Source organism: Anomalospiza imberbis, chromosome 2 (genome assembly GCF_031753505.1).
Source record: "Anomalospiza imberbis isolate Cuckoo-Finch-1a 21T00152 chromosome 2, ASM3175350v1, whole genome shotgun sequence".
In the NCBI taxonomy this organism is placed as follows: Eukaryota; Metazoa; Chordata; class Aves; order Passeriformes; family Viduidae; genus Anomalospiza; species Anomalospiza imberbis.
Window position 1 is genome coordinate 80357097 of NC_089682.1, and position 19449 is coordinate 80376545.

Here is a 19449-nt window from a genome sequence, read left to right on the forward strand (position 1 = left end):
TTTTCCATAGGGCTTAACTTCCATTGTAGGATTTTTTTTTTTTTTTTTTTTTTTAATTGGCTTTGTTTTGATAATTTTGTTTGGAACAGTTTGACAGTAAAATGCCCCTAGCTTCCAAAGCTGAGTATGACATCACACTACAGAAAGAATTTAAAGCATTTAAAAAAAATCAGACTGCATAATTTTCCAATAACAGATTTTATTTCCTGAGCTCAGATACTTAACTTGTGAGAAATAAAGTATTCATCAAAGGAAAATTTGTTGGGACTTTGTTTCAATTTTTCATCTTGACTGATAGCTCAAGTACAAGTAAAGCTGTCTTGAGCATCAGTGAAGTAGTGGAAACATCTCACAAGTTTTTGTTATTTACATTCACTGTCCATTATCATTTAGGATTCTGTACATAAATATTGCAATGGAGGAATGTTTAGTCAAAGCCTAAGTCAGCAAGCTCCTCAGTGTCTGCGATCAAAGGCATCAACTTAAATAGGTCTGATCAGGCATTGCATAAGAGGGCAGCCAGCTTCAGCTGAGCAAAAATCACAGAGCAAAGATGACAAAATTAATCAGTCATTCCTTTGGCAGTAAATAATAAGATATGCTGAGGATTGCAGATGAGAGAATTATCAGATTCCTTGGAGATGTGCCTGCTTAACACCTGATTTATCTGAGCTTGTGCAGCCATCAAGATATGACCTTGGTAGATAAAAAAGTGCTTTACAGCTACTCTAGTATTAAATCATATTTGATGTTGGATGTATGGATACTGTAATTATATTATATTTGCATTCATTAAGGAAGGAGTCTTGGAAATGAAAACTATGTCTATGATCTATGTATTTGTTTTAGAGAAGTAAAAGAAATGTCAAATTCTACCTTGAGGGCCTAAAAAGAGAAGTGTTAATTTTAGATGATAGTGACTTCTTCCTGTAAGAAACATTCAATGTTGAAATAATAATTAGGAAATAATATTTCTCCAAAAAATTCTGTCACAATGAAGTATATTTATTTAACTACAGTCTGTTAGTCAGCTTCTGTATGCATGTTTGGATTTATATTTTTCATAAAGTATAATATGTATTCATATGTGTATGTATGTGTGCATATGTATACATATGAATATATATTCAAAGTACTTGACAAGTAAAAAACATTACAATTAGAAATTACAACATATTTCTATGCTTAAAACGGTGTGAAAAATTATAGCAGATTCCTATGGCTACATACTGAGCTGTCCCTTGAAACTGTTTGCATCTCAGTCATAGCAGCATTTACAGGGGATTGACTAGAGAATTTTTCCTTTTGGATTAGTCTCCTCCATTTCTAAGATTTTAATATTAGGCATTAGATTTGTTTGTAATGTGTTAAAGTTACTTTCATACTCAGATTTAAAATACAAGCATAATTAGTTCAGCATTGTATCTGCTGTGTCTTTTTGTTTTAGTTAAATTCTTACTTGGATCAAAATATAGATTCATTTATCTCTTTTGTGTAGCTGAAGGGATGCTACTTACTGCCGTATAAATGTGCAAGCTAAAATGGAATTTGAATTACCTGGAACTTTTAGTAGAGTTTTAATTTTATAATGTCAATAGCTTAAACAATTATTTGTCTAAGCTTAGATGGAATTTCAGTGTAAATAAGTAAATTGTAACTGAAAAGAAAGAAAAAATATTGTGTAAATGATTGTGCACCCTACTTTTCTTCCCCAAATTTTACTGTGATGGATTAGTGAAATATGCAGATATGGCCCAATTGACAGAGATTCTCTACATGTGGTGAAAGAACTGCCTCTTCTAGTTAATCAATTTAACAGTTTACAGTCGTTGGAGATTAGCTTAGAGGAGACACTACTCTACCACCCTGCCAGTGAGATAGAATACTGGTCCACAAAGGTCAACCTAAAACAGTTTCTTTATTAAGATTTGGTCCATCAGCCTTTAAAGATTGTGGTCCACAATTTATACATAGTAGAAGAAGAAGTAGTAGAAGAAAGGCTACATTTTCTAATCTACACTGAAGTAAATGAGAATGAACTCAGTGCCCACATTCTAAACATACATGTGTAAGCCGGTCAAATATAACTAGGGTATGTGCTCAAGAATATTTAGCCTGTTAAGCTGATTAGCGTGACAGATCCTAAATGCTTAGAATGAAAAAGAAAAAAAAAATCCTTCATAATGTAATACATTCAGGTTTTGAAATAAAGCCACAGATATATGTGCAATATAGCCACGTGTGGCTTTTGAACTTGCATATGTGTTTGGATATCTAATTAGCAACCTTATTTCAAGGGCAGTTCTAGCTAAAGCAGACTCTGGCTCCTTCTGGGACTTGTAGTTAGTGCTCTAAGTTTCACTAAATACTATGTTTACTCCTCACTAGAAATACATTTTTATTAAAAAAACACAATTAAAAAGCATCAAGATTTGCAATCTGGAATGTTGAAATCTGAAATCTATTTTCCTGACATCAGATGAATTTTGATGGACCTTCAAAGAATGGCAGGAAGGATTCCTTCAGGCTGCTGAAGGACCAGATTATTTAGCAAGCTAAAGCTACTTTAGAAGCAAAGCTGTGTGTGCTCTTGCTATGAAATTGAGGGTCTGAAGTCCATGGGAACTCAAACAAGGGACGGTCTTCAGAATGGGGCATCTGGCTGTCCCAGAGACCATAAAAGAAGATTCAGTTTTTTCAGGGTCCTTAATGTTAGAGAAATACCCCAAGATGAAATTTCAGAAATGCTAGCTCTAGAGCAACTCCATGGTGCTGAAAAGTCCAAAGCGGTTGATTTCCACAGCTCCTGAGTTCCATCTCATGAGCTGCTGGGCTCTCTGCCTTCTGCAGGCAGTGTTGGAGCAAGGTGGAGGGAAGAGTGTCCAGAGAAACTGGCAAGAAGCTATGTACAAAATGATGTTCTAGAAAGCTAAGCTACTGTTTTAGAAACTTACCTGACATTATCAAGCAATAAGACATATGAAGAAATCAGAATGTCTCATGAACAGGAGATGCTCAATTTCATCATCTTTGTTCAGAAGTTTTGCTGAAAAATCGTGTCCTATTTTAGGAACTCTGAATGTCCACCTAGAAGCTAGTCCTTCATTTCCATTCTGCATTTCAGATTCTACACTTGGATGTATTAGATTGTTGATACTGATGACATTGCTAAAAATGTTAAGGTGTCTTTTGTTGGTGAAAATACTACCATGTTTTGCAATAAATTCAAGACTCTGTCAAAGTTACTGCATAAATCATATATATCTAAAAGGGTTATATTACTTTTTCTCAACTTCATAAAGTTCTCAGACTTCATTATTCTTTACCTTACCACTTTTCTATGTATATTGAAAATGTCTAGTGTATTTCCAGAATAGTTTCAACAACGCTGGTTTCAGAACCAACCATAAGAAAACCGGTATTTTTTTTTTTAGTAACTGGTTCAAAAATGAAAGCAAGTTGAAGTCAACTGATAGTACATTGTTACTTATCAGAGTTTTGCTAGCAGGCCAACTAGATGCATAAAACCCAGTTATTTTCCTAGGTGTATCAGCAGTGAAAGCATTACATATATACCATGTAAGAGATTAAAGATCAAATTATGCTTTTTCTATGAAATATTGCTTTCTTATACTATATCTCTATGAACAGCTTTTTTGTCAGTTTGGTTGAGCTTTGTAGATCCTTTTGCTGCGTTTTTTCACATTTTCTTTTACTTCTAAACTAATCCAGCCATCTGTTGGTTGCCAGTAACAGGATAAAAGGCAACAGGAACAAACTATTTTTTACTGTCATGGTGGTCAAACAGAGGACAGGTTGTCTAGAGAAGTTATCTAGTATCCATCCTTGGAAACACTGAAAACCAAAAAGGAAGTGCTTATACAGAACTATGTGGCTCCCTTGAGTCTTCCCTCCTCAAGAGAAACAAAGAGTGTCTATAGAATATCTGGACGAATTTAGTAGTAAAAGTAAATGTAAAAGAAGATATATGTCGCTCTTGTACTGGGGAGACCAGAACTGGATGCAGAAATCCAGTGTGACCTCACCAAGGATAAGTGGAGGAGAAGGATTACCTTCCCCAACCTACTGGCAATATTTTGCCGACTGCAGACCAGGATAGCATTTCCCATTGCTGCAAGGACACACTGGCAGCTCATGTTCCATCTGGTGTCCCTCAGCACCACCAGCTCCATTTTTCAGAGCTGCTTTCCAGCTGTGTGACTCCCAGCACGTACCGGAGCCTGGGCTTTTTCCTCCCCTGATGCAGGACTTAGCACTTCTCGTTGAACTTCATGAGTTTCCTGTCATCCCTTTTCACCAGCCTGCTGAGGCCCCTCTGGCATGCCACTCACTCCTCCCAGTTTCTTATCATGTGCAAACTTGCTGAGGGAACTCTGTGCCTCATCATTAATGAAGATGTGAACAGATATAAAATGCTTCTAATATCAATTTGTTCATGTTCAGTATAACTGTTATTATTGCTGAAATTGAGTTTGTTGTAACTGCATAAGCCAAGACAATATTTTTGATTGTCTTTTTTTTTCCCCTCAGTTAATCCACTATCCTAAATATCATAGTCACATACACTCCTACAATTTCATAAAATATGTAGTTCTGGGGAAGTAAAGGGTGACCTTTATCTAAGATAATTCCCAAAACTGATATTTATTTAAGTAATGCCTTAAGTAAGAATACATTAGAGCAACTGAAGAACAAAAGCCCTTTGCTAAAAAGAAACTTTGTTTCTTCACCCCATTCATTAACACAATTTTAGTCTGTAAGTAAATACAAGATGACCATTAATTGTGAGCAGTTTTAAAAAATAGAATTGACTTTGTGGGCAGTAAAACACACCCACTTGATGTTCAGTAGTGAGCATTTTAAGAATATGTATACAGCCATTAAATTAACCCATAAAAATTCTTCCGTGTGGCAACTAAGTCCTAAATGGGATCATGCTGCCATGTGAAACAAGCATGTAAGCATTTCTGCTTCAGTTGAAGCACCTAAAATAATACTTCTCCGTTACAAAACTTCCTTTCAGTACATGAACTAACTTCCACATTGATTGTGAAATCTCCAGTGTACTCTGAATGAATTTGTCTGTCTAAAGGAGTCACAAAAATCTTTCTTTTAAGTGCAGCAATTTTTCATTTCTACCCTTATAATTGTAGCCCAACAGTGCCATCCACTGCTTCACCAAATAAACTTCCAAATATTTCATCCTCACAGGATTTTAGGGAAAATATAACATAATAATTTTGTTCTCTTAATATTTTATATGGTAATTGCAAGATACTGTTTTGTCTAAAGAAAGTCTAGGAAAAAGTGTGCATCAGGTACTAATTGATGGATCTGCAAAACAAAATCTTAGTAGTGAGAATAATTAAATCTAAAATACTAGATTTAACTTGGTCTTCTTTATAACATTTCTCACCCCACTCCCCCATCGTAAATATATTCTCATTATATAAATACCATAAATATATCTACCATTATGGTGATCTTTTTTCTTAAAACCAACTGAAATGTAATGAAAGGCACCTTCAAGATGTAAATGGTAATGGAATTTGCTTAGGTGGAGTACTGAACACTGCTGTGTTGAATTTTACTGAGCACTCAGTGTCTGAGCTTCTGCTCCCTAACTACTGATAGAAATGAGTTGCAATTGCATCCTATCAGTACTTGCAGTCTCAAAATATCTTCTGCCTGTTGTATGTTATTTCTAGCATATTCATAGAAATTTTTATGACAGCTTTACTATAAGTTGTAAGTACAAATTCATTAAACAGTCTTTTTTTTTGTAATTATTTCCTTAACTCTTCAATGTCAGAAGCTCTCTTTGGACTCTAATTCAAGTTTTTCACAGAGCTAAATAGGATATGAAAGCCTTTCCCTCTAAACCTCTATGTTGGGTTCCAAATGCCTTTCCTCTGAGATTTTTAGGTTATCCAGTATGACCTGGGTTTTAGTTGCTGTTACTGGTCTGAGCTAATAGATTTTACTGCAGAACTTGCTGGCTTTTTACCAGCAGTTAACATAACTACATCTTTCTTCATCTGAAAGCATATGAGCCCAGAATGTTCTTGAGGCCATAAAATTGGTCTGCAAAACCATTCCTAAGATCTAAAAATTGGAACTATTGTCATTCTTGGAATTTTAGCTGCATTTTTCTCCCTTCCACAGTTAAATTTACATGTACAAAGAATACACAATATCTGTCTGTTCTGCCAGATGAAAGTAGATTATTTACCAAACCCAGTAAATTGCTATGATGAGAAATGTTTTCAAACTCATGTGAAAATTGTATTTGTTTTATTTATTCTTTTCTATATCTATTTGACAAAGAAATAGAAATTCTTGACCCATGAATATTCAGTGAATCTCATAGAAACATTTCAGAAGAACATTCTCTCAGTGAAAGTCTAATAATAGTCCTTCAGAGTCCTTCAAAATGTAAGTTTTGGGACTCAGGTTTTAACATGCGCTTTTCTAATTTCCTGTTTTCTGTGCTTAAAAATGCTGTATTAAGGAGTTAGAAACAGCACTTTAAAAATCTGCTTTGGCAATAGTTAAAACCACAAAATACTCCTTTCCTAAATTTTCTACACTCTTCTTAATATCTTCACTGCAGGATTCCATTCTCCACTTTGTATGTAAGTGGGAATATATATCATTAGTGTTTTCTAAAGACCTGGCAAGGACAGCATGTCAAGCACATGGCTGGAATGGAGGGGCTTTATTTCAGCAGTGCTGCAACCTTTGCATAAGGATAATTAGGAGGTCATACTGTAGATCTAAAAAGACTTTACTGTCCCAGTCTTTCTGGTGGTCAGTGAGGGACATGACAGGCTTTTAGGCACTGGGCTCCGGTTTTTGTGAGCCTCTGGGCTACTTGCAAGGGTTAAATCAACAGTGTAGGAATCTCTTCAGTGTAGGTGATTCCTTGTCTTTCCCAAAGAAAAGGAAACTGGTATGTATAGATTTTGAAAATAAGGGAATTAATTTTCAGAGACAGTATATATTTTAAGATGCCCAAGTACTTTTACTTATCTTTTACATTGCATTACTTAATGTTTATCACATAAAATCTATTTCTATTATGTCACGTGAAAATTCTTGTGGACATTTTATGTATAGAGTAAGATTTGTACACAATAAATGAATATTTAGGTATATATGCAATGGCTATTCCATATCCTTACAAGTAGAGTAAATTCTTCAATACCACTTCTTTTGTGTGTTTCATTATTTTATAATGTTAATTTAGAAATATATACAAAAAGTACCACTGTAATGAGATAATCTGGATTTTTTGTGAGTTTCAGTGTGGTGCAAGTTACAGTCAGGGATGAGAATGCATCTTGTGAAAGAAAACCAAATGCATTTTATGGAAAAAGTTCTCAAATACAGTAGTAACCAACACGATAAGGAAATCCCCTTTTTAAGAATTCTATCAGCCAGCATATTATGCATGTTTCCATTTGTTTAAATTTCTTTTTCATATCATGTGCATTATATAACGGCATGATGTTTTTCTTATCCTTACAGTGTGCCTAAAGAATACATCTCCTGGAGTGTTTGCATAACACCCTGAACATAATCTACAATAGATACTCAAAAAGTCTTTCACTGGTGTCCCTTTTGCCGAATAGCACAAATTATTCAATCCTATGGCCTTAAAAAGCTGATCACATTGTCTAAATAACATCTCAGCTCTCATCTAAATGGAAGATAATGTTGTTAGTGCTTGCAAATTTAACATAAGCATAGAAATTTTGCAAATATCCCTGCAGTTGCATGCAAGATTTGTGCTCTCTTGTAATATTTGTGAAGCAGAATGAAAGATGTCACAGACCCCATGTGGCAGCTTAATGGAAAGTGAAATAAAATACTGCTCTCCTTTTTTCTTTACTGCTGACTGCTGCTTAGATTTTTGTGGGTTAGCTCTTCTTAATACACACTCAGGCCTTCTACCTGGGACAGTGATTACCATTCACCCATTTCAATTATCTCAGTGAGCTTTTTTAATGATAGATCCTCAGAATCTCATGTCTTGTGTACCACTACTCTTTCATTCTTCATCTTCTGGTCTTCATGAAACAAAGATGTTCTATAATTGCAGCTATTTTTGCTTAAAAAATTAAAAGTAATAATTAAAAAAAAAAGTATAGAGTGAAATTCTGTTCCAAATCCAGAAAATTTCAAAGCTTTTATTTTAATTTCATAAATAACTGCTATCTAAATAGATAACTTTGATAGATAACTGCTATTGCTAGATTATTTCCATCTTGGAGGAGATTATGTATTTACAGCAGCCTGGTCCAAACAGAAGGGCTGTTCTACTGCTACTAGAGTGTAGTCCCTTAGCAGCTCTAAGATTTAAACACAAATATCCTAGTGTTAGAGTCACAATGAAGCCTCACAAATGTGCATATCCTGTGGGTGCTGCCCTTTGTCTGGTGTTGCTATAGGCATTGATCGATGCTGAAATAGATGTAATTCTTCCCACCAGTTACTTTAGCTGCTGAGTGAAAATATCTAAACCAGTTCTGAAGATGTGGTGGTCTACATGAGGAAAAAATTGCATTTGGACACAGTGCAGCACCCTGAAGCAGAGGGACTCTAGAAAGTAAATCTAGATGTTCTAATGACATTTTTATATTGACAAATTTATTATTTATTTCTAACATTGACAATCCTTTAAAGAAACATTGTTATGTGACATTATGTCGTGTTTAGGAGATTTTGTCTGTGTAAAGACTGCATTAGATGTTTTTTTGGTATGCCTCAGAAGAGTTTCACTTGAAAGTATTACCATTCCAAAAAGATAAAGTAATTTCAGATATGCTGGCAGATTGGTCTCTCAAAGCCCTAATCATGAGCTGTGGAAGCTTTCTTCTGTAAAGAAGTAGTCTTGATAGAAATTGTAATGGCTGCGTAACTGCTGGAATTATGATAGCTACTATAAAAAATTTTAAACTTACTTCCTACACATTCATTGCCTACACTAGAGGATTTTTTTTTTTTGTGGTCCGATTATGTCTCTGTAGAGTGGCTGTTTCCAAAGAGCCAATCTTTTTTGAATCTGAGAGCAAAAGCTTAAGTGATGAGGAGCAAAATTGCCTTCTAGCAAAGACATAATCACTCATAGCCACAGAAAGGGAGAATTAAAAACTTGCAGATATGTAGTATGCATTTTCCTTTTAAAAATATTCAGGTTTGGACCAGTCACACAGTTTGGAGACTCTAATTTTTAAATATTAAGTAAGGGTTACAAATGTTGGGGTAGCGTACCCTGGTTTGTGAGGTAAGATCACATTTCATAGAATAATAGAGTGGCTTGAGTAGAAGGGGATCGTTCCAAACCCCTGTCATAGAGAGGGTTGCCACTTTCTTTTCACGGACTTTCATGAAATGCCATGCCATTTTTTCCATGCCACTGCATTATCAAGTGTTTGTATTTTCAAAGAGCATTTCATTTCTTTCTAAGACTTTATCATTATTAGCCTTTTCAATTAGAATTTTTTTTGGTTTTGTGATCAGGAAGCAAAATTAAGGCCAGCATATGTGGGTGCAGTTCCTCAGTATGGAGTGTGCCAGTTTAGAAGTCTGACAACATGGATCCTGGCTTGAAGGTCTGCAAGTAGATAGTCAGAACATGTCTTTTCCTGGGGAATGTTGCTTAGGAACTAATCCAGAACTTTTCAGACATAATCTAGGCCTCAACATTAGGATGTGACATCGGCATGTTTTTTCACTTTTATGTCATCTTAAGGTTTTATCAGATGCTATGTCAAAAGCATAGAATGCCTTGTTTAGCAAATTTATTTCATTGTTTCATTATCATGTCATATATATTGAAATTCAAACACCTTTTCTTTCTTGCCTTATTAATTAATTTTTTTCTATTAAAATAGTTTGGTTTCCCTCTTCAGTGGCCTGTCTAAAGGAACATTTGCTTACATGTGAATATCTTGAATTAAGAGTAAATGAAATTCCTTTTTGCTGTCAAAATCAAATTGTGAAAACACATTGCATGGCTTTGAAAATCAGTACACTCTATTAGCAGACCTGTCAATATAAAAAGTGCATTCCATTTCCACCTCTTGCTCTAATAACCTTTTCTATGTTACTCAGAAGCAGTTCACATAATCAGAGTATATTGTCAGCTTACTGGAGTTGGGGAAGCATGAAATGAAAATCGCGTTAATATTGATCCAATTCTCTTACTTGTGAGTGTCCTTGATGTCCTTTCCACTGAGCAATAACTGTTGGTGTGATGTAGATATTTTCCTCTCAGTTATTACTGTACTTTTTTTTTAAATGGCTAGAAACGCACCTAGGAAAATTTTATTGCTCTTAATTATTTTTTCTTGTGTATCATCTTTGCTTGAAATTATTTGCAGAATAATTTATTTTCTTTCTGCAATTTATCAAACTACAGTATGCACCAAAATGCTGCCCTTCATACTACCAGGGATTTGTAAAGGTTGTCAGTTATGAAATATGAATCCTTTCCTCTGTGTACAAGTTACAGTGGCAAACTACATCTTAATCCAAATATAAACATTTGACTGTTGTTAGTTCCTGTCAGAGGGACTCCCTCTGGCTCCAGTCAGAATGGGGACTGCCTTTCAGGAGCCTGAAATGCATTGGAACACTTGCTGGACTGGGAATATCTGACTCCCGCTGGCTGTTTACGGTCAGTGCTGAATCAGTGCAGGATCCCTCCCATGCACTCAGAAATCCTGAAGTCTCAAATAGATATAACAACAATCTAGGCAACTGCTAAAAATAAATTTCATGACCACTCTGAATCTCAATTTTTGTGTCTGGGAACCAAAAAAAAAAAAAAAAAAAAAGTGCCCAACACGGCAACATGGTACTTTAAGCTTTATTTTTATGAGGGACCATTTCTATTAATATAAAACACCTTGACTACAAGTATTTATTTTTTAAAAAGCCCTCAGCCTCATCTGAGAAACATATTTGTTTTGGCCTTGCCTGTATTCTCAATCTCCTCATTGGCATAGACTGTGTCAGTCTTGTTTTACAGTGCAAAACATCTGATAATATGAAAAGGAAAACATATAAAGCAGTTAAGTATTTATTTACAAATTACTTATATGAAGAAGATCATTTGGTCAGATATTAGGTATAAAAATTAGAGAAAAATTGATAAAATGTCTATGATTAAATTTCCAGGTATTTCTCCTAGAAAACAAAAATGTAATTTGGTTTTACTTTTGGTGGAAGTAATTTCCAATACAAAAATACACAATTTTTAATTTCTATGCAATTTTCATAGTTTTTTTTCCTCATTTCTTCAAAGATCCCTAATAATGAAAATCTGATTTAGATTTCTCTGTTTTTTATTAAATCTATTAAAACCAGCCTTCCTTTATCAACAGTCACTTCTCTGATTCTCTGGGGAAACTCAATTATATGCCAGTCAAAGCTGCCCATTCCAGAAACACATTGCAATTTAAATAACAACCCCAGCAGGCGCAGGTGGGGACAGTTTATTGGGGTTGGCTGTGATGTGCCAGCGTTGGGCTGCTGCGCAAAGCCAAAAGTTCCGTCCCTTGAGCTGACCTAGGGATAGGCAGGGCACGTTTCCCATGGAGCGAGCACAGCCTGAGGAAGGCTGGCTCTGTAGTCCTGCAGGAAGATACTAGGCTGAGATAGAGTAGGCACCATGTCGAGGATTTAATCTTGCTGGGTTTTGTAGAGGTCAGTTTACAGACTCCCAGGCAGCTGCTCTGCATAACTGTGACTGCTGCAAGGGTACCGGTGCCTAATCAAGTTACTGAAGATTAGCAATGAAAGCTTTATGTATGTTAGAATACATAAAGCAGGAAGATAGATTATCTAGCAAATCTTTTTTTCTAAGTATTTTCAACTATTATTAGTGTCGAATGAACAAAAAATTTAGATAATAGAGGGACATTTTATTTTTGTCCATAAAGAGGCTTGGTTCTTCTTGTAGAAGTTAGTTTGTGCAATAAAGAAAAAATCTCTCTCAAAAAAATGCTTTGTTCTTCCAAACTCTGTTGATAAATTATATTTCAACTGTGATACAGTTTCATGGTTCACATCATGAACTGTCAGGTAGCCTCCTGTGAGGAACTAATACTGAATTCCTTTATTTAACAAATTAGTGGAAACTACCTTATGTGATGAAAATTCAGCAAGAAAATCAGTGTTCTACGGTGCAGTACATACTGTAAGATCTGTAAGGAGTAAAAAGCAAGTTTACCCTTAAAACTTTCTGAGGGCTAAGCTTCACAGAAACTCTACTTTAGTCACTATAAAAAAGAGTTTTTAATTAAATGCAGCATTTTACTGTAAAGAGAACAGACTTTACTTATGTCAAATGCTCCTTTAGAAGCCACATAAAACTGTAAAAGACAGTATATGAAAAAGGTTTCTGATAGAAAAGAAGAACACCATCCCATGAAGCAGATTTCCAGATGTTTGGAAACATTAGAATTTCCTGTCAGTATATTTAGGTAACATTAAAATGAGGTTAACTTTCCATTCTGCCATCTCTCTTCAAAGATCAAAGAGCATTCACTACATAAATTGCCTTATCGGTAATTCGTTGAAGTAAACTATGGAAACAACTTTATAAGAAGCAGTAGTCTCCTTTTGTTGGCTACAGTATTACCAAGCAAACTTTTCTTAGAAATAACCATATTTTTGACTTCCTTTTTTACTAAATGCAGAAAGAAAAAAACACAAAACACTATATTTAGATATATGGTAAATAAATAGAAGAGAGAGCTAGAAACTCCCTTGCTGTGTTCAACTAAATTAGAGTAATTAGTTTAATTTTTTAAGAAATAAGTACATAAACATAAAATAAATCAATAATATACTGTGTTTGTGCTGCAAATTTTAAAATTTTATTTAGGGACAAGCTTTGTGGATCTGGACCCTTACAGAGTCTTTGAAATGTGGATTGCATCCCTAGAACCTGTTGTGACCTACAGAACCCAGCAGGGAATTCATTGATTTAGTTGAAAATAGAGACTCAAAAATTCAGATAACATAAAACACCCACCAAGCCCACCCCTGTTTCATGAAGCATTGCCTATATTAAATACTTCTAGTGGCTGTAGCTGAAAATTAAGATTAGATTCTCCTGTTCTTATTAGGGAAATTATTAGGTTTTGAGGGGTTATGGTAATGGTTTTTGTGGGTTTTTTTTTTGGGGGGGGAGTTTTTTGGTGGTTTTTGTTTGGTTTTTTGGGGTTTGTTTCTGGTTTTGTTTTTTGTTTGGTTGGTTTTGTTTGGTTGTTTTTTTTTGACTGCTTAATAGTTTCTGTTTAAGGAAAAGTCATGCTACTAGAAGAGAGATTATTACATTCTTGTCAATACTGAACAAGTTTACTGTGCAGCTCATACAATCTTTCAAGCATATAAAAAAACACACCTTCCCATAAATATTGATGTTTTGTAGAAGAATGTTGGTTGGTTTCTTCAATTTCTTTTAAAGGTGAGCTGTTTTCAGTTATCCTGAAATTACTGCAGAAAGACAGTTTGTAACATGCACATTTACAAAAATAATCAAATGTAATGAAAGAAGGATTTTTTAACAGCTTAACTAGTCCTGTGCATACATTCTTTTGAAATAAATTTAAGACAGAGCCTTTAAGTTTCAAGAAAGTAAGTCACCAAATTCAGCTGAACTTCAGTGCAATATGAGTGACTTATTGCCTTCAAAATCTTTGTAAAATGTAGTTTTAAGAAATACTTAGCTGCTTGCTTCAAGGCTCCCTTCCAAATCCCAATCCAGTCCTTAAGTCTATCCCTCAAAATATCCCTTAAGAAGGAACTTAATAAGGACAAGAGCTGATAGCATCTGCCAATTCTAGTTCTGTGCCCTCCAGTGTCACAACATTGCTTTCTTGAAATGACATCTAGTTTTGTTTTATGTTTTATTGTTTTAATGGATTTGAAACATTTTGTAATTAGACTTAATACAATTTCATTTTGTGTCTTTAAAACACAGGATCCTTTTGTGCAAAAAAATTTGAAATGAAATGTCTGGCCATAGATTTAATTTCATATTCATTTTCCTGTAGCTTTGAAAAAAAAAAGAGAGTTGATTTTTTTGCAGCACAGTGAAATATCAAATACTTATTTATTCATTTCTTCTTTTTATATCACTGTTAACAATAATAGACATAGATTTATGTCATATAATTTTTTATTCAGTTTGTTGTCTGGTTTTAAAGAGACAAGTTGTTTTTCTTCTTACTCTTATTCGGACAGTTTGTCTTGTTTTAAAACCTTTTTGAAGTTGTCTTGAAATATAAAAATAGAACATCTGTGACAGATCTGTTTTGAACATATTTCACATTTCAGGATCCAAGGAGATCTGGTGGTCTGTGGTATTAGCTTGTTAATTTCTTGATGAATGGGTAGAAAGGCCACGAAGTGCACTCAGTACAGCACGTCTTCTGAAGATAGATGATCTCAAATAATTTCTATTCCCAATCAGTTTTTGATTTGTTAGGTGTTAAACCATTTCTTTGTAAGGACAGTGTTTACAAGCCTTGTAATGAGACAGCCCTGTGAGACCTTACTCTTCTTGCTGTAATTTTGATAAATGGAACTCTAATTCATAAAGGATATAGTGATTGAAGGGCAACTCCAGGTCCTGTACACTTTCATTTAGATAGATGTTTGGTACAGTACAGCAAAACTAAGGCGCACTCAACAGAGTGATAAATTTAAACAACAGCCAAACCAGAGGGTTTTTTTCCATCAGGACAAAGAAGGATTATCTATTATATTTCATAGAAAAAAAAATGTATTTTTAATATTATAAACCAGAATGGATTTTATATATATTTGTCTTGTTGCTAAGCTCCAAATTTGCCAAACTAATTTAATGCCTTCTACTCTACCATGTTTCTTACAGCTGTGTCTGGCAATATTTCTGTAATCTGGTACACTCATCACATCACAAGGGATTTAAAATATCCTAAATTTCAAGTTCTTTGGATGTAGTTTAAATGTTAGTAATGATTTGGAGCTTGTGACTTTCTTCCTGGAAATCTAGGAAATATATTTTCATGCATAAATTATTTGATAGAATTGTCATAAATCAGTTACTGCAGAAATTATTGACTCTTACTCCAGATTAGTGCTTTTCAATTAGTTAATTTGAAGATTATCTCATTATCTCATTTTATAACGCTCAGAAACTTACATAAACCTGATTAGAGCTACCAAAAAGGAAGGAAATGGTGTTTTGGTGCTTTCTTCCTCCACCATATTAGTTCATCTCAGGCCCAGTCTCCTCTGGTGTCACAACAGGAATTATTATTTGCGTTAAATGATGCTCAACTCCCGTGCTGTAAACAGAAGTATATCAAGATCCTGACCTACTGATTTAATATACAGAACAATTCTGATGTAATGCAACTGAAAATCTGTTACAGCACGTTACTTTTTTGCAGTTTTTTCCAATTCTTGTTTCTTTTTGTGACTAAGGAAAAAAAATACAAACTAACCAAACTAAAAAAATCCAAAACTTGTACTAATACTGAAAACTTTTCCAACAATTAGTTAATTGAACAAATTTTAAATTAGGCAAATAATTACAGTTAGTTGAATTAAGTAAAAACCTATGCAAGTGAGGTAATGATCACATTCTAATAAGCAAACACAGCAAAACACAGCACATTTAAAATACAGCATCTTAATCGCTATCAGAATGGTCCTAATGGAGACAACAGCAAACAAGTCCCTAATTTTGAGCTTGGTGAAAAAAATAGGGTTTTGCTTACTTGTTTCTCTTCACCTTTTCAGAGTTTCAGAATATAGTTTCAGAAAGCAGCAATTGAGATTATAGCAATAGTATCCAAAAGGTTGATGTTAGGCCACATAAAACATGAGATATCTCAGCCTGTGATGAAGTGGCATGTTAGCAGTGATCTTCAAACAGAGTACAAACACCCTCAGAAAGATATGCCTCCAGCATTTTTATTTATGTGGTGTGACTCTCCTGTGCACAAACTAATTAAAAGGCTCTAATTAATTATAAGAGTAGGAGGTAAAATCATAACATCTTCCCAACTGCTTGCAATAACAAAACTGCCTGATACATCAATTCAATTCCATGTATCTATCTACACTAACCTCTCTGCTTACTGTATTCCTCTTAGTTGCCCTGTATTGATAGGGGGGCATGAGTCTTAGTGGATTTTACCTCAGCAATTTACATCTGCCATGATAGTTTTCATCCTGTTTAAGTTCAGGCATTGTGGAAGAGAAACAGAATCCACATGTGCATAGTTATCCTTATTTTCACACTCATTCTGTAGCTTAGTAGGAAACAAATTCCCAAATTATCCTACAAAAAAAAAAGAGAGACAGTTTAGAGAGGTTATTTCTTGATTGACAGCAGTGGAGATGCCCAGGTCTTTATGGACCAAGGTGAAGATGCAGGGTTTTCTGTTTAGGAAAAAAATATAAATCTTTCTTGCCTGAGGCTACTATGAGTCCATAGTACTGAAAATAAAACTTATGACCTCTTCCCATCTAAGAAAGAAATACTATGAGGAGGTCACAACAGCAACATAAAGGTATTTATTATATAAAACCTAATTATGATTCTGTGATTTGACCACACTAGGATTTTTTTTTACATCATAATAAAATTGGGCAAGTTCCAGTAAGGTATTCCCAAAATGCAATAAGTTAAATCTCCTGCCATAAGGAACTATCAGGCTAAATAGAAAAATCCAACTGTAGTCAAGAAAAATGAATATTATCCATGAAAACCTTTAGGTGATTGGCACATATCCATGTACCGCCATTTTTATTGTGTTGCTTAAAAACACATGCACAGATGTGCACCAAAGTTCCCTCACCATGCTTGTCTTTTTTTTTCAGTCTTTTCTGAATCTCTGCGTAGCCTACTTTGTTACTGTGTGTCAGAGATAAAGCAACTCCTACTTCACCACCCTGTCCCTCCTATCTGAAAAGACAAAAATCCTGAGAGATTTTGATTCCTGAAAGCAGCTTCTTTATTTAGAGTAGGTGGCTTGTGCTCTCAGGTCAGTCAGAATCAGGGCACCAGGAACCCAAAAGAAATTTCTGCTGAATTTTTTGCAGGTGGAAAACTAATGGAACAACATTGAACACAAAGTAAATAGCAATTATTAAAACCAGGAGAGTCTCTGTGGAAAAGTTTGTATTTTATTCAGGACAGACAACAGAATAGACCTGCATATTTTGTAAACCTTGGAAAGTTTTAGGAAAAGTCCCTTCTTTTCTTTTTGATAAAGATGATCTATACTGTAATGTTTTTACTATTTGACTATCATTGTTTTATATCTTAAATATTATTCAGGTAAATTCACAACATTTATAACTTTTTTTTAGGCACTGAAGAGGATGTAGTGAAGTCAAAGAAAACTTTCCGAAGCCAAGCTGTGGTAAATCAGAATGCAGAAACAGAGCTTATGCTGGAAGGAGATGATGATGCTGTTAGCCTGCTACAAGAAAAAGAGATTGATAACCTCGCAGGTAATTATACTTTTCATTAGAACTAAAATAAGAGTCAAAAGGCTCTTTTAAGCTTGTTAGTTCTTAACCTTTGTGGTTAATGTCTTAATATTGACAGCTAAGCACACAATTGCAATATGAACAGATTCTTTGCATTTCAGATTTTATTGCTTCCTCTCTACTTCCTTGAGGTATGGGCAGTGAGTACAAAGCATTTGCCCATTGCACAGGCTTTGAGCAGAGATGTGAGAAATAACAATACCTCAAGTCCTTTTATTAGTGAGGGTCACTTGTTGAAAAGTCTGTAAATACCCATGTGAAACCTCTATTTTTTTCTTCTTTTTTTATGTTAAATTGCAAATATGGAGTCATTCCACAAGTCAGGGTTTTGTGAATCAGAGTGTGCTTATGCCTGATCCCAAGTGCCCCGCAGCTTGTGCAGAGACACCTGCCCTCCTGCTGGCACCCAGTTCTCTCAGTGATGGAGTTAAGGGGGATCTGCAGTATCTCAACCCATCTGTCACAACGAGAGAAAAAGTTGCCTGTTTTAAGCAAGGACTAAGAGAGAATGAAGCTGTAACTAAGCTAAGAACTTTGAGTTAGCATATGAGCTGGGAATGAACCCTCTGTAAATATGCACGAGAGCCCTTCTGGTCCTTTCCTGAGTGACGGAATGCAGCGAGATCTGTTCATCTGTCATCTAGCAGCTTCTGTTACAGCTCTGTCTTAGAGGTGATACTACCTTCCCTGGGAAGTAGTCTGGAAAAAAGGATATGTTGAAAGTTGCAAATGCACTCTTCTCTCAGATGGGATAAAACTGAGAAATATGAATTTTTTTAGATTAATTTACTTAGGAGTATCTTTATTAAATTACTCCACTAAATGAGAGTTTTGTGATGTCATCATTTTTTTCTGAATAACTGAATTTCTGAAATAGCTATCTTTGCTCCTGCACTTTCTTCTGATACCATAGTGAAATTCTGTAGCAAAGATAAGATCATAAATAGATGATTAAAAAAAAAAAAAACCAAAAACAAAAATAAAACCAAAGGGAAAAAAAATCTCACAAAAAATGAAAAGGCAAAAAACCCCAACGACCGCCTATTTGGAAGTTAGTCTTGTACTTTAGAACTAGAGCAGAGCAGAGAGGGGGAAATAGATGGTTTAATTTGGGAGCAAGCATCAGTATATGATTATCACAGTTAATATGTCACTCTACTTGCTTTCTCAATCTGCAGCTAACTGCTGCTGAGACACTGTTGTCTAAAGTCAATAAAATAGTGCATCAAGCAGGACCATAAGTGGGATAATTTGATCAATGTCCCTTTCTCTTTTAGAAGGAAAACTCAGTACTGCTTTGGCTAAGTTCTTATACCTAAGAACAGTGTTTCTAACTAAATATACAAATAGTAGTTTAAAAGGCTGTTTAGAGGCTGAATATGCATTTGAATTGAAATATTGATAAAAAACTGCAAAGTGGACATGAAAAATTCTTACCCAGTCTGGAAAATCTCAGTTAGATATGGAGTTCTTCTCTATGCCATAACACTGATACTTTGTTCAAACACACTGATGCAATACTATTCCTATAGCTACATCCCTCTGCAAAAACCTAGTATTTCAGTGTGTCCTTAAGAATTAATGGGCAATTTATCCTTTTACTCAAGATTGCTGCTGGATGGCAACCCCTGCTCCCTCGGGACATGGCACAGTCATTCCAGTCCTTTGCTTTTATTGTTTGTAAAACTGGGCAATATTGTCAGTATTGCAAAAGCAGAAATAATAGAAAGTGGGGGGAAAAAAAACACTTTTGAAATATTGACGGGATGCCCTTGTGTTCCCTACCAATGCTAACAGAGCAAGCAAACTGCTTCCAAGTGTGGTGAGGTGATGTGATAATGGTGCCATATGGTACCAAAA

The 19449-nt window shown here is 34.9% G+C and overlaps 1 protein-coding gene across 12 annotated transcripts in view; it reads left to right on the top strand.

Moving 5' to 3' along the window:
* The window catches only part of NBEA (neurobeachin), a 461765-nt gene that overhangs the window by 278071 nt on the left and 164245 nt on the right, over window positions 1-19449 (top strand). For all 12 annotated transcript variants that reach the window (XM_068182009.1, XM_068182000.1, XM_068182001.1 and 9 more), the window contains one exon: window positions 17407-17550. In XM_068182009.1, the coding sequence (XP_068038110.1) occupies window positions 17407-17550 (144 nt within the window). The remainder of the gene's footprint in view (window positions 1-17406; window positions 17551-19449) is intronic.